Raw genomic sequence first — 26,442 nt, 5'->3', positions numbered from 1 at the left:
AGCATAGTAGGCGGTACCTAAGCACCTCCAACTCTTGGAGGTGTTGCCTTTCTTTCCCTAGTTCCCAGTGGACTCAGTAAGAATTAAACAACTACACAGGTACTGAAAATCACTACTAGTAGCCTCTCTATATGTTTTTAATGTCTAAAATATCTTCAGAAATTGGGACAGGAATTCTGATTATCCAGCATACGTGGTCATTTGGCACTAGTTATTCAAGTAGTGCCTGGAAGTTGAGGTAACCACAACTAGGGAACATTCTGAAAGCCATTTTTTGCAAAGACTTCAAATGTAGAAGATCAGTTTGGTTGATTCCTGCTTCCTGCTATAGCAACTGGACAACATTGTGTAATGGTGCTTTGTATCTTCCAGTAAAGGTGAGATGTACAAATGCACCATTGTTCTGTGAACTGTTCTATTCTGCCTCATTTTATAACCCAACCTTAAGGGATGGAATGAAAAAGAGTACAAAGAATTGCTGTAAAAATAGGCAGGTGTCTCTGGGCGGCTTTGCACGCAGCTGTGAAACATCAGGGTACTGGGTCTGTTTGCTAGCTTTTCACTTTTAATTAGTAGTGAAAGCTTTCTGTTGCCAAGGCTTATGGTGAGGAAAAATGAATGAGAAAAAAATTAACTGGGGGTTTGTGAAGTGACTGTAGATAACTAAAGTGGCACTTTCCAGAATTATATTTTTGAAATCTTACATTAAATCTTATATTAGCTAAAGAAAACAGGGAGATAGAAACATTTAACTAATATTTCAAGGCTTGTAGTCAAAATTAGGGTGGGACGATAGTTTCTTTAACTACTATGGTATGTAGGAGTCCTGCCAGAAGATTACTTTGGTTTCTACAAATTTGCAGCAAATCACGAAGCCTGTAAATGGTACAGGCCCATACTAGAGCTTCATTTTGCTCAGAGGCTAAAGACGGCAGTCAGCTGTGGATTAATTGATTCCTGCTATCCAAAGCATCTTGTTTTGGTTTACTGCTGAGTACTGCTGCTTTATTCTTTTTCTGTTATTCCACTGTTACCTGTAAATATCTATGCTGAAACAACTAGTCATTATCAGTCACAGATCCTTAGATAGAATAGTGATGGGATCACTGAAGTAATACCCTACCCATTGTGTAGCCTCAGAAATAAAACAGAAATGTTCATAGTATTAAAATGTTTTGCTATTTTGACCAAATAAATATGAGTTTTTCTGTTTCACAAGAAATTTCTTGGTTTGTATTTCAGAGCTTAGGTCTTATTCTGATGACAAGTACTTTTATAAAACAGAGGACCTTTAAAAAAAAACTCGTTTAAATAACACCAGCTGACTTCAATGGAGTTCTTAATAAACTTATGTAAGAAAAAGTAAAAGTAAGCTGTCATTTCTGTTTTGGAGATACTGAGTCACTCTTTGGATGCCTCTTCAACATTGTTCAGTGGTGCATCCCACTACATAAATAACTTATTTTGATAACATTTTAAATTATTTTTAATAAGTATAATATTTTGGGGACACATTTTTTTGCTGTTCAAAAATCATAAGAAACACAAACTAATTATGTCTAAATTTTGCAATATCTGGACAACTTTACATCTTTTTTTCACAATAGCAAAAAAAATAATGAGTTAACGAATTTCAGTCCTGTTCAATACGACATACTGACTTTTTTCCTGTGGCATCCATTTGGATTCATTATTACTTTCCTGTGTCAGTTACATTAATGTAGTTGCTCAATAAAATGCCAAAGGCTTAATTTTCTTGCAAGAGTGACAAGCTGCTCATTTTTACTGTCTGCTTGTATTGAAGACCTATAGTATGTCCTGAGCCATTTAATCAGTATGGATACTAGGTATTTTGACAGGCAGATTCACTCCTGCTGCCTCCTGGATAATCAATAAAGTGAAAGTAAAAAGCTTCATTGACTCTTGTGACACTATTTAGAACAGATATCCGAAGACCTGTGCCCAGTCAAACACAGGGAGCCTGAAGTCTCTCGTTGCTGGCTTGAAAGATCGTCTGAAAAAGGTTCCCACTGCGACAGTGTGATAGAAAGCAGTGGTCACAATTGAGGGTACCTGTCCATGTAGTTTATGCATTTTAATTGCCAGTATGCACCCTGTGCTATTCCTTTGAAATTGGCTGTATCATGTTCTGCAGACAAAACTGAAGGGAAGATAAGCTGTACTGAGAAGCACTGCTGCACCATCTTGTGCTTTATCTTTTGCATAAAAAACAATTCTACTGTCTGAGGGCTAGTCACAACAAGAAAAATGACCTTGGTAATTTTTTAGGCTAGTCACTACTACTTTTGCTTATACCTTCTCAGGGCTTTCTGACAGGACTGAACTGCAGATCCCAAGGATCACACCTACAGGGACGATCTGGGAAAGTCAGTTATTGAGCTGTGAAAGGAGGCTGAAGATAAGTTAGAGCAAGGTATCAGGTCTCAGGAAAAGGCTTTTTTTGGAGGGAATCTGCTCTGACCTGAATTGTGTCTACTCTTTTTCTGACTTTTCATCCTTTCTCCAGCCTCTGGAGACTTAAAACCCGAAGGATTCAGAGATGGTGTCACTGAATCTGGTGATCTGGCAAAGTGTTCTGCCCAATGCCAGCAAAGCATCTCTGAGCAGATAACTCTTCCTTAATAGGAAGGTAATTTATAGTAGAGAATTAACTTACTATGTATATATATGTTTCAGATCAATAGACTGCTTACACTGAATGTTGTGTTGTTAATTTCAGGTACCAGTGACTGAATGTCTGATGTTTAGTGTGTCTTAGTGTCACTACAAATTTAATGGATTAAATTAGGATTGCTAGGAAACTTCAATTTGGGTTTTTTTTTTAATGAACTGGTGAAACATTCATTTATGAAAACCAGCGTCTGAAGCAGTCAGAGGTTGTTGGTATAGATGCTGCAGACAGAGATTGAAATCCTGATTTATTGTGTTTTGGTTCTATTCTGATTTTAAACTCACTGCCCTTGTGGCCATATTCTATTGCACTGCAATTTTAGCAGATGTTAATAATGAAGCAAGGTCCAGGCCATGTTAGCTTACAGTGAGATTGCCACATTTTGTAAGGAGCGGTGTTAGTGATTCATCAGCTAGCCTCCAAATTAATTATGATCCAGTGACCCAACCAAGTGCCTAGGGGCATGATGTAGCAAGGAGATCATGAGATATTAAGTCTGTGTTGCTTGCCAGTTGCTATAGTTAAAGGTCCCAGTGTAAAATTGTAAAAATAATGGAGGTAAACATTGCAGCTTGCAGAGTTGTACTGTGCTGAGGTAGGGTAATTGTACAGATTCATTTCTAGCATGGTTTTCCTCACTTCCTGTTTTAGCTGTTATTTAGAGTCCCTGTGTGATGTTACTAAAGGAATGTGCTCATCCCTCAAGGGGCTGTACCTCAGAGGTAATCATCATATATCCTTTGTTTCTCTCAGGGAAGGACTGAAGGTCTTGATGCATGTGTGTAAATTTCCTTGAAAGAAAACTATTGTAGAAACATGGAGCATGAATCCCCACCACATTTGATAATGTTCTTCTTTCAATCTAAAATAGGTTTTTAACCTGTGGGAAGACATCAGGTCTGCAGTAAAACAGAAAACAAAATAAGTGTTGATATTTTGAAATTCTCCTGTTTTCTGGCTTCAGAATAAAAAGAGTGTTGGTTTGAAGGTTTGAATTAAGTGGGACCCCACAATTGCTGGTAGCTGAGGACAGTTAGTGGGGCTGGAGAAGAGCCGGTCTTTGTCAAGCTGATTGACTCACCCATAACATCGTTGGTCTCTATGGTCAGTCCATTGTGAGAGCATTTCATATTGACAAGACAATGAAAAATTTGTTGGACTACAGGGCTTGATCCAGTAGCCTTTAGATCCAGGTTTCAGCTTTAATAGTGGAAAATATCCTAATGACATTTTTGTAAAACTGCCAAAATTACCTTTTTGGTAAACTCTTGTAATCTGCTGATTATATTATCACATTGCATTACATAATCCCCTCTGAAGTCCACAAGTGGTATGAGTTATAATTTTTTGAGAGCCAAAAGACATTTCTTTGAGTAGTCATTGAAAGCAACAAAAGTCAAATAGAGGAATAAACAAAAACAAAGGTCAGTCAGGGTTCCAGTTGCTCAAAGATTAAGGAAATAGTCCTTTTCATTACCTTGGTATCTGTTGCAGCACAGTATTTCTCACTGCCTAGCTGGTGTTCAAGGAGCAGCACTTGTCCTTTTTATAATGTATAAGACTCTCACGATCTTAAAGCATTTAACCACAACAATACAGGAAAGCCTTTTTCCTGTTTCTAATTACTGGAGTACCAGACAATGAGCTCACAAGTAAAATGACATTCTGAAACATTATGCAACTCCTTCTAGTTCTTTTATGTAAATAATTGATAACAGTGAGTCAGATCTTCCCTTCCAATTCAAAGTCAACAATAGGAGAGATATAAACTTTGATAGTTATGGTATTTGTGGCATTCAATTTTTAGAATTCCTTTTCACGGAGAGTTAGAAATGAAAGGGTTTTTTTCAAATGGCATTTAACCCGGAGCTGGTATTTCCTCTAAGTATGCATCTGTGTTTTGAGGTTTTGGACTTAGGAAGAGAGAGTCTACAACTGCAGTGGGCAAGTTTTGATTCAGTAAAATGGTAGACCAGTTTCAAATTGCATACACTTATACAAACAGGTCTACAGCTGAGTATAATTTGATAGCACAAATACATTTCCATGTGTTGTCACCTTTTCAGACATTGTATGTATTAGAGAAAGTTAGAGTGGATCCATGCTGTGTATGTGGTAATTGGTTTTGCCAGCTGATTTCACAGGAGTCAGCTCAGTCAAATGCAGTGCAAAATGTGGTTCATTGAGACTTCTCTGCCAGCACAAACATGCCAAAAGCATAGTATTGATTCCGACTTTAATGCTTGTGGCATCACAAGCAGACCTCTAATTGCAAGTTTGATAAAGCAATTGTAAATCCAGTGTCAAAAGCTTTTTAATTGAAGCATTTTTCTAAATAGCACGCTATTAATGGTTGAACTCTGCAAAGTTATGCTATAAGCAAATGCCTTAATGGAATTATTAGGTGCTTTTATAAGACATTTACAGGGTAATACTATCAGATGTTGCTTTTTCTTGCAAATGAAAAAAATGGATCTGTTTAGGTTTATTGCTGTAGGCAGTCTTATTTTATTTTTTCACATTACTGTGATTTTGTAATTTTTCTTAAAGTTACACAGTCAAATTATTACATTTGACATTTTAAGCAAAGTCAGATTGCTGTCTTGAAGAGAAGTTACCTTTTTTTTCCTGAAGAAAGGCAAACAAGGTAGAGAAATTCTGATGCAGAAGTGAAGCAATGGGTATCTCTCACAGATGTAGATTGTGCACTGGGATCTATGCTACAAAAGTTTAACCTGCTTTGAAAATTATTTCTGTTGCTATAGAGTCCCAACACAATCATAAAACCCCCAATTTTAGCAAATTGAGGTAGAGACTATGGCTTCTTCTCCAACACATGGGATAGTGAGGCTGTTGGCTAGAGGCATCAGGGTGCCAAAGAGAGCGTAATGTGTTACTTTGCCTTTCAGCCCAGACCTATGTCCCCGTACTATTCTTCATAACACTCCATAAATATCAGATGAACAGCTCCTAACTTCTGCAGTGTAGTGAGTGTGTGAAAATTAGCCTTCGTACAGTAAAACCCCTTTTCAATTAGGAGCAAAACTTGCTCCTGCCAAATTAATGACATAAGTTTCATTAAAAACCAATTATTGACACAAATAAGAGTAGGACTTGAACTTATTTCAACAGCTTCCCCATTCATCTTTGAAATACAGCTCTGAAGAGAAATGGGAGGTCCATTTAATGCAGGACAGCATCAAATGAAATTTAGGATTTAGCACAGTACCTGTCTTGCATAGTACAATTGAAATGCACTCAGAATTCAAAATAGGTAGGCAGTATGTCTCTGAGCTGTGATATGATGGAGACACAGAGTTACAAAATATTCATTTCTTTAAAATGTTGTCACAGCAGTCATCTGCTATTATAAATGGAGTATGCAGAATGGGTAAAGATGTGTTATTGACCTGCCTGCTCATCACTGTTTTGCCTTATGACCTTAGAATCCTTGCATCTGTCACTATCTTCCTTACATGAAAGCATAAATACCTTTTTTCCCTAAAAGCATTCTCCCAGACTGTTTTAAAAAGGTCCAATTGACTGGTTTCCTGCCAAGGAGGTCTAAACATGAAAACCTAGATGTGCATTCTTGTATTTGTAGGATATTTTCATTTCTGCTTAGCTGTGATTTCAGTGGAATTAATACAAATATTTTTGAGAAGGCTTTTTTTTTCTTTCATTTGTTTTTTCATTGTACAGAAATGATGGGGCTCTAATGTGGAGATTTTTAATACAAGGAGATTGCTCAAGCACCTGAGATCTCTTCTGCTGATATATATTTGTGTCAGGATGAAAAACGTAAATCAAGATAAATAGTTACTGATAATATACTGTCATACAAAAGCTTGTGAAACAAAAGATGTGGAATGGAAGATAATATACCTAAGTACTGTAAGAGAGCAGGCTCATGGCCATGAATTTAAGGTGATAAAGAACATAAGCATTAGTGTTACTTGCTTTTAGTCATGGTTGTCTAGGAATATGGGCAGTCCTGATAAATTATTTTTAGTGGCTTATTTTTCGTAGTTATACCAGGTTGTTCTGGATCTGGCTGGGGTAGAGTTGATTTTCTCCACAGCAGCCCATATGGTCCTATCCTTTAGATTTGTGAACAAAAGAGTGTTGGTAACCCGCATTTTAGCTACTGCTGAACTGTGCTTGCACAGCATCAAGGCCGCCTCTATTTCTCACACTGCCCTCTTAAGCAAGGAGGCTGATAGTGAAGAAGAGGCTGGAAGGGGATACAGCTGACCCCAACTGACCAAAGAGATATCCCATGCCATATAACATCATGCTCAGTACTAAAGCTGGGGGGACAGTTTTTCCAAACTCCAGGCTGCTGCTTGGAGAGTGGCTGGGTGTTGATGTGCAAGTGAAAGGTGATAAGTAATTGCCTATGCATTGCTTGTGTTTCTTTTTCTTTTTTTCTCTTTATTTATTACACTGTTTTTATCTCAACTGACAAGATTTTCTTAGATTTCCTCTTCCAATTCTCTCCCCCATCCCAGTGAGAAGGAGGGAACAAGTAACTGGGTAGGGGTTAGCTGCCTACCTGGATCAATACACCAGCCTTTAATAACATCCTGGTTCCTAGGAATAATTCTAGTAGTTTTGGATGGGTAGTCTCATCTAGGTGTTGTAGCCTCATCTAGGTGTTCCTGCTCTGGCAGGGGGATTGGACTAGATGATCTTTCGAGGTCCCTTCCAGTCCCTAGCATTCTATGATTCTATGATTCTTTATGGTAACAGACACCTTAAGCATTATTCCTGCAAGCCTGATTTCATGGTGAAGTTGACCACAAGATCTGTGATAAGTTATCCTCTGCGTATGTTGGCATGTTCTGGTATGACAGGCTTGTGCTGCAGAGAAGTACCCAAATGTGGGCAGAGATGTTGCAGAGCTACTGATCCCAGAGTCACAGTGCTGGTCCATTAGTCCCTGAAAAGCAACACATAACTGACACCTGTAGCACTGGAAGTGACTGAATGAAATGTAGGTAAATGCAGGTAGAAAACAGTTGAAGAAAAGTGGAACGGCATCTTCACTTCTGTTAACTCATATAATTTCAGTTATTGCATGTAGCAAACAGCAGGTACACTTATCAGAGGAATTTGTGATATCTGCAGAGGTCAAATATATAGGACACTTCAAATATATAGGAAACATCACCAAAGCAGATGAAGATCCCCTGAAAATCTTAGAAATCAGCTTGCCAGCTATAAGATCAAATAGATAAAAAGCATTAACCAAATAAGTTCTATCACTTGGTTTCTTCATGCATAATTAGGTTGCAATGTGAAGTCTTTTAATTCACAGGGCAGACCTCTACCACGAGCCAGCACTAATGTGGAACAAAACATTCCTGCCTCTCCATGGGTTACATGCAGTTTGCTAGCTTATGAAGGGATGTTCAGAAATCGCAGTCTGAAGTTTTATTTGTGGCTTTGGTTTTGGGTGTGATATGATAATTTGCTTACAGAGCAAATAAGTGGGTGTAGAATTTACATATTTATTCTGAAAGTTATCAATATTAAGGTGTGGCTATTGTAGTAGAGGTGTTCCTCCTAGTCTCAGATTTGCAGTTCAACCTCTTGACACCTCTTCAGTAGAATGACAATAGTTTTATTTTCTTACAGCTAACAATATGACTTTTAAAGATTATGGACAATATAGTAAAAGGTGGCGAAATGCAAGCAGGTGAGAAAGCAAATTTGCTGGTTTTGGTTAGTCACTTTTTTCCTTGGCTCAAAAAACAGATGACAGACTACTTCACCTGTATCCATTTCATCCAAAGCTCTTCTTTATGCCCGCTGTATAGATAACATGGCATAGCCAGTATGCAGTGACCTTGCTCAAGTACAAGCATGTTCACTGTAGATGGTACATGCAGAAGTTTCAGCACCAAATTTCTAGCAATCTTTGATCATTTTGTTCAAGCCTATGTTTTCTAAGGCTAATATCTTAGATAAGTATGGGGGGATTTTCCTAGGAGTAGCAAATGCATAGCCTAGCCAAAAATACTTGTTATAACAGTATTCCAGTTCTTACTTTAGAGCTTTTAAAAAAGTATGGAAAATTATATAAATCTACTTTACATAGCCCTACATTCAAAAACAATGATAACAGTTCAATAATGAAACTTAATAAATAAACCTTCATCTTAAGCAAACTTAATAGGAAGCATTCATAAAGCATATCAAGACTTTCTGATTTGTATAAAATAATATTGGGAGTGACACTTCCTTTGCAGTCTGAGGTCTTGTTCCCAAATTAGGATTAATATTAGACTCCAAAAACCATTAACAAAACCTCAAACTATCCATATAGTTGCATGAGAAGAACTAGTGTAAGGACTTGTTTTCCAAGTATCATCTTAAATATTCTTGTGTCAGCTTCAAATATTTTATTTTGTAATTAACAAGGGTAAATCAAAGTTACAGAAAATATTGTTAGTATGGTACAAGAACCTGGCTGCAAGGATTTTTACTTGTTTGCTTAAATACATTTGCTTTTACATCTTTCCAGTTAAATCAGGTCGTAAGTGAAATAGTTGTTGTTGAAGCAACACATCCGCTGAAAACATCTAGAAGAATATCTAGTTATTTTGTGAGGTTTCCTGTTGATTCACATATTTCTTTCTATTCTCCTTTTATGACGACATATGGATGTTTTCAAGTTTGGGTGTTTGTTTTATTGCTTTGGGGGTTTTGTACTGTGAAGTAGAAGTCTGTGTAGTGCATCGACTATGAAAATGACAAGATGACCTTTGTGTCACAAGCGATATTTTCTTTTGCAAGGATCTAAAAGTCTCTTGCACGAAGGTGGAAAGAGATGGAAAGAGAAAGAGAGGGTGCCTCTGGGGCACCCGCTGAGATTATTTTCTAGCCAGCTGAGGCCTGTAAGTATCCAGACAACATTTATTTGCCATGAGGCAGCATCATTTTGGAGTATTAAACTTGAATAAGGTATTATTAAGACATTAGAGAACAGTGCATTGGCTGTGGCATGGGAATATGAACTGCCAGGGACATTATTTCCTCTGCAGCTTCCACGTTCAGGATTTGTCTTGCAATCATTTCCACGGGTGGCTTTTTGGCTCCGTAGGTATTACTCTCCCCCATGAACCCTGGGGGCTCAGCAACTCATAGGTGCTCCTCTGAGAGACAGATCGGTAGAGATGAAGGAATCATAAGGCTGTATGTCCCTTGTTTTTCTTATGTCACCTCTCTCTGCTTTTCCCTGTGTCCAGCATCTGATTGCTCTGTTTTCAGGATCAGAGTTGCATTGATATGAAAGCATAACATGCCCAGTGTTTGGTGACTCAAACATGTTTCATTAATTCCCATATGATATTACTGCTCTTTATAACTGTGGCAATAACTGAGGCGAGTCCTCCATGGCTGTGCATGATAACATGTGACATAAAATGAAATGTAACAAACAAAATCAGCAAGTAACATACTTAGCCACGTATATAGTTTTATGTATGAAAACTAAATAGAGTTATTTACTGATGTCTTAAAATGTTTACACCCAAGGTAAAGCAAGTAAGGATGCTGCACAAGCTAAGTACCAGGATTACGTTCTGTTCGCTGAGGCTGTTACAGACTGGGAAGACATAGTTTAATTGTTGTGTTGAACCACTAATGACAAGTGTAAAAAATCAGCTAAATTAAGCATTTTTACAAGATAATTACAAGAACTTTTGTGTGTAAAAATGCATACCTGATTTTGTCCATCTTCTTCCCACATAAAGTTGTATAATGCAGTAGTTCCCCTTACCATTTTGTTGGCCATGTTCCAAAAGGCTTCAAAGTTAGGCTTTTGTTTGTGCTTTTTTCTGTATGTCAAAAGTGAAACGATAAAACTTTCTAGTCTCACATATTAAGAATGAGAAAGGTATAGATAGATATTCAGTTATTCCCAACTATGTATGCTCCTCTGCTCTGTAGGTTGCACACAAAAAGGGATCAACCACCCTCATATGCATAAAATGATTGCCAGAATTGCTTGGAGCACATCTTCCTCGTTCTATGACTTTACCTCCTTTCTACAGCCTCTCAACCAGACTGAATTAGGTTAAAAAATATATATATTTTTTTTTTGCTTATGTGGCAAGGGAGCCTTGAAGTCTAAGCAGCCTCATATTCTTCAGTTTCAAAAGCAAAAAAAAAGTCTTAGGTATATCTAGGTAGCAATATACTGTTTCAAGGTTATACTGGCCTTCATGTTGCTGCTTTACAGGGTAATTCCAGTGCACAGGAACTAAACTATATTGTTTTTACTTGTGATTTGCTTTAATAAATGAGAACAAGAATTGGATTACCCACCTTATGAAGGTTACTGTACAGTCAATGTGAGAAGCTATACAAAAAAAAAAACTCAGATAAAAGTTTTGCACTTTGCTGGCTTTTGAATTCCTTTATTTCTTCACCCCAATGCCTTTTTCTCTCCAGAAACAAAAACAAAAACAAAAAACAACAAAACAAAAAAAAAAAACCACACACACAAAAAAACCCCACAAGATGCATTGAATTTTTACCTTGCATTAGAAATATTAAGACATCAGAAAATAATTGTTTTTATTGTTAATACTGAAAACTATGTAGTTGGCTAAATATGTTATTGCCAATTTTGGTTTTGCCAATTTTTGTTATTGCCAATATTGTTTACCATATTGTTCATCATGTTCGCCAATATTGCCAATATTTCTCATTCTATGTCAAATTTCATGGGCCTCTTCAGACCTTCTATTCATTGTTTGTTTTGCCTTTGGTAGAAAACACACACAAAAGGCCTTTTTTTTTTAATGCATGCACATTCATTTTCCCACTCACATAAATAAAATTGTAAAATGGTAATTAATATTGTAGAAGCACAGTCCTTTGCCGGGCTCATGTCAAAACTTCACACTTGTGACAAATTAGCTGCTTACTGCTAATAGCTAATGAATGTACAGAGAGTGGCAAGGCAGCATTGCTGTTACCAACACTGTTAAGACGTGTGTCTGAGATGTGAAGTGTTCCATGTGTTTGTTTCAGTGCTGTCACCTTTGATTTTAGTTGTGACAAACAGATGAGTTATTTTCAAGTTATTCTTTAAGTAACTTCCCATAATCATGCAAAAAGTTATTAGCCTTGGGGACCTTGACTCAAGACAGCTTCCAGTCCTGTGCTGTAACCACATTACAACACTCTGTTGGATGCCCAGAAACAGGATCCTGTCTGTGATGTAACACCCAAGTCTTTGGCATTTTTCCTGATATCTCACATTGAAGATTTGTGTAACCTGTTTTTCACACTTACTCTGTCATCTCTTTCTCCACTGTTATTATCCAAATATCTCTCCATTGTGAAATATCTTCATTCTTATTATTTTTCAGCTGAAGCAGATGTGTTTTAGAAGCTGAAGACTGAGGTTTTCCTTGCCCATGCTTTTGACCTCTGACAGTTACTTTATATCTGCTTTTTCAGATGTTCCTAAAACAACATTCCAACTCACTGCCAGTTTGGAAAGTATTTTTAATCCTCCAGATTGTTAGAGACAATTTATATATGAACAGCTCGAAAAAAAAACGTCTTCTGCACTACATAAGACATTGCTCTGGAGTGCAAAAAAAGTGCATTTCTTATAAAATGCATTTCTGAATATTGCTGTTCAAATATATGTATTCTCCAGCAGTGACACGTTGTGGTCTCTCAGATATCACATGTTCGTGTTTACAAATACATTCCAGTATAAGAGATCTTTGAAAACATTTGAAAATTTAACTAAAGGAGAGTTTTGCAAAAAAATTAGTGCCAACTCTGATATTTTCCTGCAGCTAAACATGGCTACCTAAAATTCTATTCTTCCTGTTCCAATAGCAGTTTGAAAATAATTTTAACATTCAAAGTTCTTTTAGTGCTAGAATTTTAAATGTCCACAAACTACATAGTTTAGTTCGTGTTACAGGTTCCATCTCTGGGATTCTACTCTGATTTATAATAAAAACTAAGTATTTTTTTTCTTAATGCATTGTCTTTGTGCATATGTAATATGTTTACTGCATAATTATGCTAAGAAAGGAAGTCGATGCTTATCAGAAACAGGCTGTTCAAGCACAGCCTAATAAAATTGTGTAAATTTTTAGACTATCTGTTCTAACCTTTTTACAGTGATTTAGTATCCACTCTTACAGTATGTGCAGCATAGAGTTTGCGAAGGATGTGAAGTTTCTTCTTTTCTCTACGTATTTCTCTGGACTAAAACAAACTAACCAATGTTTTCTTCATTTGTTTACAAACTAATTCCTGTGCTGAGTATTTCTTAGAAAACTTAAGTAAATTACTGATATGCCCAGAGATTTTTGTGATGAGCTTACACTGAAACACTGAAACTCTTTTCTCCTTAAGTTCCCATTCTGAAAAGACTCATTAGTGACAGGTCGAAGTGGGCTGGACTATAATGTTAGTGTCATGAAAAGCTGGAGGGCTTTAAATTCTCTTGTCCCCTGAGCTTTTTATGTTCTGAAATACTTAAAGAACTCCAGAAGATCAAGATGCTGTGAGTGTTTGTGAAGTTCAAAGAATACCTGTTAGAGATGGAGACTCTGAGATGCAGAGTCAATTTACATGGCAGGGACTTTTCAAATTACCAGCACCTGTATTCACTAACTCTGAATATTTCCTTACTCTAAACATTCAGACATGAGCTTAATTAACGTTTATCTTAAAGATGTTCATGGTGCCTTATACCTTCTTGTCCTGGTTTTGTTAAAAACAAGTTTCTCTTTTAGTGAATTTGCCTGTCAGCTAAAGCCTTCATATTAGCTGCACTTTCCTGGAGAACCAGACCCATGTTTTGGTAAACCTAGCAATGGAATGCAAACTTATTGATAAGCACGGATGGACATCTCATGAGAGGGGCAACGAGAAACCGGTGACCAAGAAACTCACCAACTGTGTATAACATTCCATTCACGTGAATACTTCATATAAAAGTGGGAGATCACGAGGATCTCGTCCCTTTTTCCCTTTTGGCTTTGCTTTTTTCCCTTCTGCTTATGGCCGACATTAGGAGAGGACCTTGCTAGTCGTGCCTGCAAACTGAGGCCTAGTGAGAGACTGAATCCAGCTCTGGTTGGCTGCAGAGTCTAATCCAGGACTTTGGGTGTCAGCTCTGCAGTTGCTGAGCCTTTCAAGATTGGTTTTGTATATTTTGTATTATTTTCTCTATTCTTATTAGTAGCATTAGTAAAACATTGTTGATTTTTCCAACTCTCTTCTCTCTGTCTTTCTTTCCCTCCCAATCGCCTGTCCTTAGTGGGAAGGGGGGAGAGGGAGGGGCAAAAAGGGGGAAGTGGTGGGGGAGAGGGGTTAACAATACATCTGCCAGGGTTTTATTGTCACCCCACAATCTTAACCCTCGACACTTCTTCATCTTCTGAAAGACAAATTAAGAGTGATTATTAAAAGATAAATGTCTTACGTTTAAATTATGTTAGTGGGATAAGGAGTGATAGCTAATCACAGAACATACACCTTTTCTCTTTCCATTATTGTCTGAAATACTGAGCCATTTCTCTCAGGAAAAAAACCTTTCACTGAAAAAAGTTGCTTTGTGTAACAGATTAGTGCGTAGCTCTTAAAGTTCTTGTATCTTTGCCGTCCAAAGACTGTACCTTTAGCATCCAGGTGCTCAAGCACTGTTATGCATGCAGAAGAAAAAAGCAACATACACCTTTTAATAGAAGTGTATTTCTTCAACAATTTACTTAAAATTCTCCATATAATAGTGAGGGCATTATAAGGCAAAAAAAAAATCTTTACTAAGGTTTTCCTGAGTAGGTCTTTGACACCCTACTGACTTTTTGTTTATGACTGACATATTTCCTCTTTATAAAAGAGAAGAAAATTGATCTTAATTGACTGTGTATTTTCTTGGTTCTTTGTGCTCTTTTTTTCTCCTATGCAAAAGTGAAAATAAATACGTTTCTGAAAGAGCTGTGCTTATTGAAAACTTCAATACAGCAGTTAAAGCTTATTTTATGGTGGAAAGTGCTGGCCAACTTTATAAGCATCTTAACTACAACTTTTTGGAACATGATGCCTGTGACATCTTATTTCTTTCACCTGGGGGCCTTTTGAGTCTAAATGTCTTTGAGTGGCAATTTTTCCTGTGTCTCCTTATAAGACAAACAAACAACAACACACAAGCTTTTTTTCTTTCCATTTCTTTTCTTTCTATTAGACTCCAGGTAGGAGACATTTGTAGATAGGCAGAATGTCTCATAACCAAGCTTTCTTTCATGTTCTATTCTGTGATACTATATCACGCTGACATTAACACAAAGGACAAGTGCAAAACCTTTTAGCTGAGTGTCTCTTCAAAGTGCCTTTTAATAGCCTGGGAACTTATTTCCCTTCAACATAAGCTGGCAAAGGATCCAGTGAAATGAAGCATTGACCCTTACGTTTATCAAGATAGGCCTTTGTAGAAGGGCAGTCATGCTTTGTTCTAGGACTGCATCAACTTTTTAAACAAGTTGTATGTGGTGCAAGCATCTCACAAAGACGGGAGTTTGTTGTGTTTTGATGTATATACATTCACAAAAAATGCTGACTTGAAAGTGCCTCTTGTTTCACCTCTTGTTACTGGTTATGCTGCCTCCATAAACTGTTTGTAGTTTGAAGTTTTCAGGATTTCATGCTCAGTAGACATTTTCATAGCTTTAAAGCAGACTTAATCAATTTCAGGCATCAGTTTAATCATACTTATTTATCAAGTTAAGAAATTAGTATAATGATTAATCAGAAGTCTTTTCTAATTTTAACTGCAGAATTCAGAGTCTTTTCCAAACTGTATACCTCAAGCAAAAATCTGGACAGAGAAAATTAAAAGCAGTGTGGAAATAACATAATATTTTATAGACAGATTCTTTAGAAAGTCTTCCTTTTCACAGCATAATTGAAATATTACTTAAAAGACCCATAAAAGATAATATATTAAAAAATTGCTTTGCAGATATGATTAATTCACACAGTGAGGAACTGATGGTAAGAAGAACAATTTTATACATATGACCTAGAAATAAATAAAACAACTTGTAATTTTGTCATTTCCATTATAAATGTAGAATGCAATTAACAATAATCTTGGCAGAGTAGCAAGGGTTTGACATAAAAATCTGCTTACAAACTAAATTTATACAATTACTGGACTTAAAATATGATTAAAAGAAGGGTTTTCCAATACATGAGGACTAGTGAAATATTTATCAAAGTTAATTTAACTCATATGTTGTAAAACTGTCCAAATTCTCTCTACAATATGCTTTTTTCTTTTATGATTTGGCATGAAATTTCTTACTGTGTTTTACTTCAATAAATATGTGTCATGATACTTCCATACCAGTCCTTTAATTCCTCAGCTGTAATACTTCTTACTGAAGTTACATTTACCACTGTGGCTGTGTCCACTTCAGCTGGAATTTAGTGTACAGTTTCATGTTGCTGTTAATCCCATGTTACTGTGGGTTGCTGCTGGGAGGTTCAGTCCTACTGTGTCCTGGACACAGCTGCCATGGCTGTCCCCTCCTGTTTCCCCTCTACAAGCATTACATGTTCCTGGGCTGACCGGGGTGTATTTGGTGATCCAGTGGAAATCTAACCCTTTTGATGGTGGATGTAGCTGACACAGTGGCAGCTATGCCATTCTTCTTCATTCAGCCTCCCTTCTTCTGGTGTGATTTTGTGCAGGTTTGACTGAAAGTGAGTTAATTTTCTTCATGCAGCTAGAAAATATTCTTTTTCATACCTAGGACAGTCATTGTTTGGATTTAGTTTGAGAACAAGAAGCTAGCACCCTGGGACAGACCTAATGTTTTTCTTCAAGTAACTTTCCAGTGTCTTTGAGCTGGAATAAAGAGAATGTAAGAGCTGCTGTTATCTTGGTTATTACCTGGGAGCTAAGCTCTCTATCTGCAGGTGAGGCAGTGAGGAAGAGGGGCATGGTTGGGATAGGCATTGACTGACATCCAGGCTGATCAGTAAGAATATTCCATGCCATTAGCATCATGCTTCATATTTAAGAAGAGTAGGGCTTTCTGGGTGGGGAGACCCATTCAGGTTCTGCTCCATTTCAGCTGAGTTCCATTCAGGAGTTCCTTTATTTTGGCCTTGTGCCTTTTTGCTTTTCTGCCTCACCCTCTCCCTGGGATAGGCTGTTTGGGACCAGGGTGCTCTCCTCCTGGGACTGACTGCTCAGTGTGGATGGATTTCGTGAGGGGTTGCATTGAGTATCACTTATTTTATATCATATTCTCATTTTATATATATTGTTCTTATTAGTAGTATATCAGTATTATTTTGTTATTTTATTTAATTGTTTTTATCTCAATGCACAAGTTTCTCTCTTCCCTTTTGATTCTCTCCCCTATTTGGGAGTGGGGTGGGGGTTTGTGATTGAGCAGCTGTCATGGTTTTGATTGTTAGCTGTGGTTAAGCCACGACAGGTATCTGTCTGCCTCCTTTCTCTAGTGAAAAACCTTCCTCCCATCACTGCTTCCCAAACTTGGTACCTGGGAGGGTTTTCTTGCCAATGCAGTTTCCCTCTGGAAAGCTGTGGCTTGGCCACATACATTTCACCAGGCAGGCAGTGATTTATTAATAAATTATAAGCGATGCACTGAGATGATGCATGGGAGTATGCTACACCTACATTTCTAGAGTACAGTCATCTGTGCTTTGATGTGTGGGTGACAACACCTCTAAACTTATATGTGGCACCCGACAAAATCATAAGTAGAAGAAGGGAAGTTTGGGAATCATGGTGTCTTGTAAATAATACTTAAGACAGGCATTTTCCTATAAATATTAATACATTTTTAAAAGGCACTGCTTCAAATAGACACAGAGCTAGAACACTATTTGAAAATACTTGAAAAAGAAAAAGGATGTTTTTTAAACTTGTTTTCATCTGTGATTCTTGAATTATTTACTTGTCTCTTTTCAAAATAATTCTGTAGTAGGGTAAGTATTAGTTTATCACTTAGAGTTAGATAGGCTTTCTTGAAATGAAGAAAATTACACTTGAAAATTAGGCTTAATGCAAAAAATAAACTTCAAATTCAGTCTTGAAGGATTCTCTGATCAAGTTTGGCAACCAAATAATGAACTGTAAAGAGATAAGTAGGAAATTATTTGAGATACACATATAATCATAAAACCTTGATCCAGAATCAGGATTTATCAGCATCCAACTTGTCACTTTAATTTTCTGAGTAAAGATGACACTTTTCTCATAGATTATATACATCTCACTTATCTGGTAAACTTAATGATCTCCTTGAAATTCTAACAGATTAGCATTAATCACTTTTTTTTTTAATTGTTTCCTCTCTTTTCTTTCCCTATGTCTATTTGATGTTGTTTTCATTTTACAGTAATCCATTCCAAACAACTTATCTTAGTGTTTCTCATCAGTGTGTCTCAAAAGTTTAAGGGAAAAAAGTTGCACTGATAGTAAGGAAATAAAGAGTGACTCTACCCGAAACAAGCTATACCAAGAGAAAGCAACTGTGATTCTTGTCTGTAACACAGGAGTCAACTTTCAATTCAAAAACACTGGTGTTCTCCAGATGTCTGTGTAAGCAGCCAGTCAACTACATCCAGCAGAAGAGCACCTGTGTACACAACTGACCTCACTTAGCCTCTTCTGAAGTGCTTGCCATGTTGTTATCTATTTTTCACCATGACTTTTTAAACTTCTTTCTTTGTGGCTACCCAAGCCTTACGTTAACTTTCTATCTATATCTCATCAAACCCCCATCTCTTTTCCTGTCTGGTTTGAAACTCGGCATCTCTTTTCCACAGCAGCCCGCTCAAGTTCACTGTTTGCTCCTTGTTGCTTGCGTCACATTTCTGCAGTGGAGTTGCTTAACTGTACAAGGGTGAAGGCAAAACTTACTGGTGTAAAATATGCTTTGAGATCTATATGGCAGACAAAAATCACAAAAAGCAGGGACAGCTTTCCCACCATGGTGACCATATGGATGACCACTGTCACCCTGTAGAACACATGGATCAGGGCTAGGCAAGGCATCCCACTGTGGCTTTGCACCACAGTGTGGAAGAGGGTGAGCAACCACTGGAATTTTTGTGTTTTCCTTCAGCAGCTTCTTAAGACTATACCCTTACTGCTCAGCAGGCATGGGGTGTACCTCTGATGTGGAGGGTACTTCAGCTGCTTTTTCTGCTCCCAGAAAGGGAGCAGGCTTGCACGGTTGTCCCAAGACATCATCAGGACATGCTTATACAGAAGTTTTGAGCATACCTGGCATATAGCTGGTCTTGGCCTTGCATCTAAACACCTTTGTGGGCACTGGTGAATCCCATTTTCATCATGGAAAAGTATGGTACATGCTATGCCTGCTGGAGATTGTTTGGAGACATACCTATAACCACCTGAGTCATTGTGGTAGAATGCAGGACAAAAATTCTGTCTATAACGTAAGATTTGTTTCAAAAACAAGAACTGCTATCTGAGACTTTTCTGTTGCTGTAGATTACGTATCATCATTGCATGTCTTTGTTACAAACTGTGTGTGTTTCCAGTAGCTAGAAAGCCTAACATGAGGAGTTTAATATGACTGTGATAATGATGGTAAAATGTGTTCGGAGGAATACTCTAACATGGGTATAAATTACTACAGAGGCTTAAGTAGCGCAAGACATTGTGGGTATATATGCTTTTAGCACCTGAGGATGAGCAACGTCAAAGCCTTTAATCCCAACAGTCTGTGCTTACTTGGAAAAATGTTTGTCTGACTGCAGGCATGGAACCCGTTGTGCTGGAGAAGTGGCAGCCACGGCAAACAACTCACACTGCACAGTAGGAATCGCCTTTAATGCCAAGATTGGAGGTATGTGAAACAATCTCCCACCAAAAAAAAAAAGTAACCAAAGAGCCACTTGTGCTAAATGGTACATTCAGATCTTTCTCAACAAAAGAAAGAGATTTGTATGGATAACAAACCTAGCTGTGTTAACAACTAAATCTCAGTTGTAAAGTGGTCGTTAAATACCAGTACTGAAGGAGTTTGTCTGCGGTGACACTTCTCCAGTGCTCCCTGGAATGCTGCCTCTCAGTACACACAGAAAAATAGAAAACAAGACCTTTGGTGAAAACACAAACCCCAGAATTAGGACATTTGAGTTTTCTCCCAGATTCGGAGCTCTAAGTGCTTAGCTTCAACAAGCCAGAAGCAAATATACACATCAGGAATATTGCCTTGCATATTGATCCCAAACACAACACAACAAACATAGAACATTTTTGTGTTGTTTGGCTGTGGTTGGAAAGAATCTTCTTTTGACCCCTCTGTGTGATCAAATTATTACCTGAAATATGAGATTATATTGCACTTTTTTTTTTTTTCATTCAGCCAAGAGGTTCTAAGTTGTTTCTGTGAATTCTATGGCTACTCATTTAAGACCTTTGACTTAACTTGTGGAGATGACTATCAAGATGTCATCTACATGTCTTCTAGGCAGTAGCCTGCCTGTGCCAGATTTTAATGTTTCGAGTGAAGTTTTACCCTGTACTTTCGATTAAATCATGGGATTGGTATGTTTGCTTTCAATATAATGACATATAGCTCAAACTCCATATTAATTGTTGATTTTATGTCCCAAAATAGAGCCTGTCTGTGAAAACAGAAACATGTTTACCTATACGTACACAAAAGGACAGTTCAAAAACATGACCAGGCAGAGTTGAGGCCATGTTTCCACAATTAATAGTACTGCATCTGTTCTCTACTGGATCAGTAAGAGTTTGATCCAAATCAAATGTGAGCACAGCTGCATTTCAAATTAGCCAAAGCACACAATGTTGTCCTCATGTCAGCTTTCTTTTTTCCTGCTGGAATCAAGAGGATAGACAATACCTGATCCAGCATCAGGTTAGAGTGATGCAGAAAAACAATTTCCCTTCAGGCAGAGAGCCCATCTGCACAAAGTTACCCTGTCAGAGTGGTTTAGAGAATCTGATCTGGCCAAGTGAGTAAGTTTGTGGCAGATGAACAGGTTGTCTCATGTGGACATGGCATTTGGTTGTATACCAGCAGCTATGAAATCAGATTTATTGCCTTGTCATACCAAAGTCAGAGGAGAGTTAGTGCACTGATAGAGATAAAAGATGGCTTTGGGAGAAATCTCAACTATGAGTTGGATAGTCACATAACCTGCAACAGCCCTTGAAATTTTCTCCATTAGTAACAGTGGCTTCTTAATAGATTACTATTTATTAAGCATTAGGAATGTGCAATAATAATGATTTAGAAACCCTCAAGGCATATTAGCTGAATCACAGCCTTTTGTAAATATAGTGTAAAAACTGATTCAGATGGACATAGAATGAATGCAGCAGTGTGCATAGTAAATACTGGATGTGTGTACCTTTTCATTATTTATTTATTTATTTATTTAGTATTAAGAATACAACAGCCTACAAGAAATGTCACTGGTCTAAGTGAAATAAAAATTATATCCACTCTGGCACTATGATTCTGTAGAGCCATCACTAACACTGTTTATTAAAAGAAAGATGGAAAATAATAACTGTGTGTCAACCTCACTTGGGATAATGTACTGCCTTTTAAACGCATGGGCACTTGCATATAAGATTTTGGGAGTCTCAGCAGGTAATCTGCAGAAAGTCAGAGGTGAGAGGGAATTCCAAGGTAACAGGCAGGGATGTTCAGCTTCCCCTTCCACTAGGTGTATGTATTCAAGAGTTTCACTGCTGCTGACCTCTATTTGGCAGGCCTCTCTCCATTCCCTTAGAAAAGTCATAAGCTGCACAAGTGAGTATGCATTGATTGTGTTCCCTCTCCACAGGCCAGACAGAGTGTAAAAACGTTTGCTTGTGTTATGCTGAACTAATGTTCAGCTCACTTGTTTCTCAGGGATTTAAAGACCATCCTTGGGCCTTCTTGTAGAAGAAACAAAGGCTAAGGTAAAGCAATCACATTCTCCTTACACAGGGGAGCACCTGCTAACAGTGATGTTGAATTTGCTCCACCAAGATAATTATTCTTTATTTCAAACCAAAAAGCATCTCTGGACATGTGCAATGTAGTAAGGAGATAAAGCAAAAGGGGAAGGAAATCCTTTCTATCAATATTCCATCAAATACTGGCAGTTGAACAAATCCAATTAATGATCTTTGTGATGGAAAGTCATTAACAAGATATCCAGTAGTAATGCTAATTTTTTTCTAAATGTGTTTGTACTCTTTGTCTCATTTCTACACGTTTAAGAACCTCTCACCACAAAAAGCTCAAAAATAAGATCCTTAGAAAGTCGGAGCCTTCTCTTTATGTGGTGTAAGCGGTGATGTAATCTGCAGAGAAGAAAATTTGAATAAAATTGCAGTCTGGACCTTCAGTTCTTCTATGGGTTGTGGAATCTTTCTTATAAAAAATATGCACCGTGCCTTCAGTTTGCACCCGGCTAAGCTACAGGCCCTTTCATTGAAAGACAAACCAGTGCACCAAGGGGTTAGATCTTATTTTTCAATGATGTGACTCTGCCATAATCACACATAGCAAATTACCATCTAAAGAGCTTGTGAGACTTTTTATAGGAAGGGATGGTTAAGTGTTGTTATTGTTGCAGATTGATTGTGGAAGTTGCAAAGTATCTGTGGGGGTTTGGGTGCTTTGTTACTAGGCTGGGCTCGAGTCCTGATGGGAAAACAGTTACACTGAATTATGGCACAACAGATGTAGATTGTCTTCAGCAGATGAGGAATTAGTTCAGCTGTTTCTTTAAGTCAGATTCTGATTAAAACAAACATTTTAAAAGAAAACTTGCTTTCAGCTCAGTTTTGCATGTTTCCTCTGATTCATTGAAAGTTTGTTCTGACTAAAATACTGCTTACATTTTGGCAATTACTGCAAATATTGGAAAAAGTTTACAGAACTCCGAAGTCTTAGGTGGAACAATCTGCAAATGCAGTCTGTTAAACGCCTTCTGGACAGCTTTTGTTGCGCTATCACCACATGCCAAATGCAGTTTAGAGTGTTTGTGATCGGCAGAATTAACTGCTCCAGACATTGGGAGGGTGGGGGCAGGGGAGGAAAAGAGAAAGGAAAAAAAGAAAGGAAAGAGACAGAGAGAAAGGAATTATTTTTGTTTTAAATAGCCAATGAGAAGGACATCTGTTGTTCAAAGTCACCCTTGAAACATGTCTGTCTGTTGTTGGCCAGAGAGAGCAACACCCAAGTCACAGTCTTGTCCATGTTGCTTTAGATTTGACCACTTCACCATTAGCAAAAAAAGACCTGGTGTGAATCACTTAAGGTGCCAATGGCAGAATTCGGAGTTGTTGTTCATTGGGTGAATGTAGTAATATTCAGGCTGACTACGCAGTAACAGAGACATAAAGGGAACCTTTATTTTCCTTCTTTCAAAAGCAGTGTAAATTTTATTGTCTTTATTTAGAACTAAATGTATTTTAATGTGCTTGAATGAAACTGAGAACACAACTTCCACCGATCATTAATTTTCTGAGATTATGCTGAGGAAGGAAAATAAAACCTGAGAATCCCAGAGCTGGTTTAATGCCTTTTTTTATAAAGTAAAGTTCATAGTGAGATCACTGTTTGTAAAAGTTTATTATCTCACAAAACATGGGCAGCTTTTGTGTGAACTTAGAAATATGATCGGTTTTCTTTTTTGAGTCAGTTAAAGTAAGGAAAAAAAAAAAAAGACCCTCTATCAACAAAGCACCCCCTATGCTTTTTGTTAATTGGAAGTTAAGGTCCTGATAAACACTCAAGTCACTTCAGTCTGAGCTCATGAGCAACATGAAATGTGTCTGTAATTAAAAATATGTAAATTTGGCTTATAAATAACATTGGCCTTTTTAAGGGGAAAGAGCATCAAACTTATTAATTGTGGAAGTAATCATTGTTCCATACTATCATACAGTTTAACATCCCGTTGATCAGATGTCACAGTAGCTGTATGTAGGTCCATTTTTTTGTTTAGGTTAAAACTGGTGTCAGTGGTTTTCTCAGCCAGAATTAATTTCTGTCAAAGTCTTGCAGTTAGCCAAAAGAAAAACTTTAATATTTTCTCAGTTTCTAGACTTAAGTCTACCTTATTCAGTCAAATGATCTTGAAACATCATTATGCCATTCATCTCAGAAGGGCTGTCACATTGTTTTGTCCAAACTTACATGAATGGTTTCTTTCAATACAAGAATTTCAGATTTTACCTCACATAAGCTTCTTCTGCACAGAGGAGGATGTTCACAATATTGTAGTTTCAGGTTGAATAATGTTACCTATAAGGTATTTGTTAGTTAACTTCCTGTAATGGTCTTGCTACTGTGCATGACAATCAGTCTGTAAACACAAGCTTTCTCCCCAGTTTCTTCTTTGCTGCCTCATACAATGAAGGAATAATCACATGTTTCTCTGTCAGCAGAGATCCTTTTATTACATCTGTCAAGACAGTTAGGACTGCTGGGAGGAGTGGCTGACACGCCAGAAGGCTGTGCTGCCATCCAGCAAGACCTGGACAGGCTGGAGAGTTGGGCGGGGAATAACCTAATGAAATTTAACAAGGGCAAGTGTAGAGTCCTGCATCTGGGCAGGAACAACCCCAAGTTCCAGTATAGGTTGGGAGATTACATATTAGAGAGCAGTGTAGGGGAAAGGGACCTGGGGGTCCTGATGGACAACAGGATGACCATGAGCCAGCACTGTGCCCTTGTGGCCAGGAAGGCCAATGGCATCCTGGGGTGTATTAGAAGGGGGGTGGTTAGTAGATCGAGAGAGGTCCTCCTTCCCCTCTACTCTGCCCTGGTGAGACCACATCTGGAATATTGTGTCCAGTTCTGGGCCCCTCAGTTCAAGAAGGACAGGGAACTACTGGAGAGGGTCCAGCGTAGGGCAACAAAGATGATTAAGGGAGTGGAACATCTCCCTTATGAAGAAAGGCTGAGGGAGCTGGGTCTCTTTAGTTTGGAGAAGAGGAGACTAAGGGGGGACCTTATTAATGTTTATAAATATATAAAGGGTGAGTGCCATGAGGATGGAGCCAGGCTCTTCTCAGTGACAAACAATGATAGGACAAGGGGTAATGGGATCAAGCTGGAACACAAAAGGTTCCACTTAAATTTGAGAAGAAACTTCTTCTCAGTGAGGGTGACAGAGCACTGGAACAGGCTGCCCAGGGAAGTTGTGGAGTCTCCTTCTCTGGAGACATTCAAAACCCGCCTGGACATGTTCCTGTGCGACCTCACCTAGGTGTTCCTGCTCCAGCAGGGGGATTGGACTAGATGATCTTTTGAGGTCCCTTCCAATCCCAAACATACTGTGATACTGTGACTGCTGAATGACTCAAATTAGGCATAAAAGTATAAAAGAAGAGAGAAAAATCATACTATCTCTAGGTGAGACATGCAAACTTCTCAAAGTTCAAGTATTTTTTTTAAGTTTTCTTTAGCATAAAAGTTTGTTGTTGAAGTTTGAAGTCTGTATAGTGGATAAAAGACTTGTAGATAATTTTTAAAACTTGAAAGGCCATCTTAAAATATTAGTTGCTTTTTTTAAAATTTTTTCATCTAGAGTGTCTTTTCCATTGCAGAAACACATACGCAAACATGTTTTGTTTGTTTGTTTGTTTTTTCATCGGTTTGGTGTTTGTTTGTTTAACACCAGTGGCAATCCTTATGATCATTCAGTCCAATGTCCTACACAACAATTTTCTTGGTGAAAAAGGAAAAAATGCAGCATTTTGAGTTGTTTTGTCCTGTTCATTGTATCTTTCATTCTGAAGGTGTACGAATGCTGGATGGAGACGTGACAGACATGGTAGAAGCAAAGTCTCTAAGCCTTAATCCCCAGCACATCCACATCTACAGTGCCAGCTGGGGGCCTGATGACGATGGTAAGACTGTGGATGGACCTGCTTCTCTCGCACGCCAGGCCTTTGAGAATGGCATCAGAATGGTAAGTTGTCATCAAATTGCATCTCCTAGATCTGGTCTCTTGTGCAAGTGTGAAGGTACACACACCCAGGATGTGCAGTTGCTCAGCACATCTGGAAGAGGAAAGGATTACGAAGGAAATAAGAAAAGCTTCCTTTGCATAAAACTAAAGCTGCATTTTCCTTCTATAGTGACCTGATGGTCAGTCCATCCTGAAGTGTCAGCTCTGTTCATTTTCCACTGGAATACATCCTCCTCACTGTCCTTTAAAACTGCTCTGAGGTAATGATGTAATTCTACAAGCAAAAATAACGCTGAAAAACACTACTTTGCACAGCAGTACCAAGTCATTTTTCCTTTTTCCTTCCTTTCGTTCATTGCTTTGTTTTGCTTGGTTTGTTAATGGAAGTTTGATGATTGTAATAGGGAGTTGGGGGCTGAAAAAAATCTACATCCATTTTCTTTTAGCATGTGTGTCTGGTCTCAGAAAACTTAAACCCTATTTATAACTTACATACACATTTCTCTACGTGTCTGTGGTATTACATTTTCTCTGTGAAATAGCCCAGAAATCTTCAATAGTACAACACAGAAAATCCCATGTGCTCCTACATGAAAAAATCTGTGACCTTTTCAATTTTATTTTATAATTTACTGTCAAACAAATAAGACCACAGAAGGAAATGAGTGGTTAGAGGAACTTTTGATGTCAGAGGCTAGTTTTTAGTTCTTCCTTTTACCCTTCTGCCTGTTAAATAG

General features: G+C 37.9%; 1 protein-coding gene across 1 annotated transcript in view; it reads left to right on the top strand.

Moving 5' to 3' along the window:
* Positions 1-26,442, top strand: part of PCSK5 (proprotein convertase subtilisin/kexin type 5) — a 193,029-nt gene that overhangs the window by 78,115 nt on the left and 88,472 nt on the right. The window contains exons 6-7 of the mRNA XM_082075872.1: positions 19,511-19,599; positions 25,533-25,705. Of these exons, the coding sequence (XP_081931998.1) occupies positions 19,511-19,599; positions 25,533-25,705 (262 nt within the window). The remainder of the gene's footprint in view (positions 1-19,510; positions 19,600-25,532; positions 25,706-26,442) is intronic.

Source organism: Streptopelia decaocto (assembly GCF_964273445.1).
Source record: "Streptopelia decaocto genome assembly, chromosome: Z".
NCBI lineage: Eukaryota > Metazoa > Chordata > Aves > Columbiformes > Columbidae > Streptopelia > Streptopelia decaocto.
Note: the sequence above shows the minus strand (reverse complement) of the source record. Positions and strands in the feature narration are given on the sequence as shown.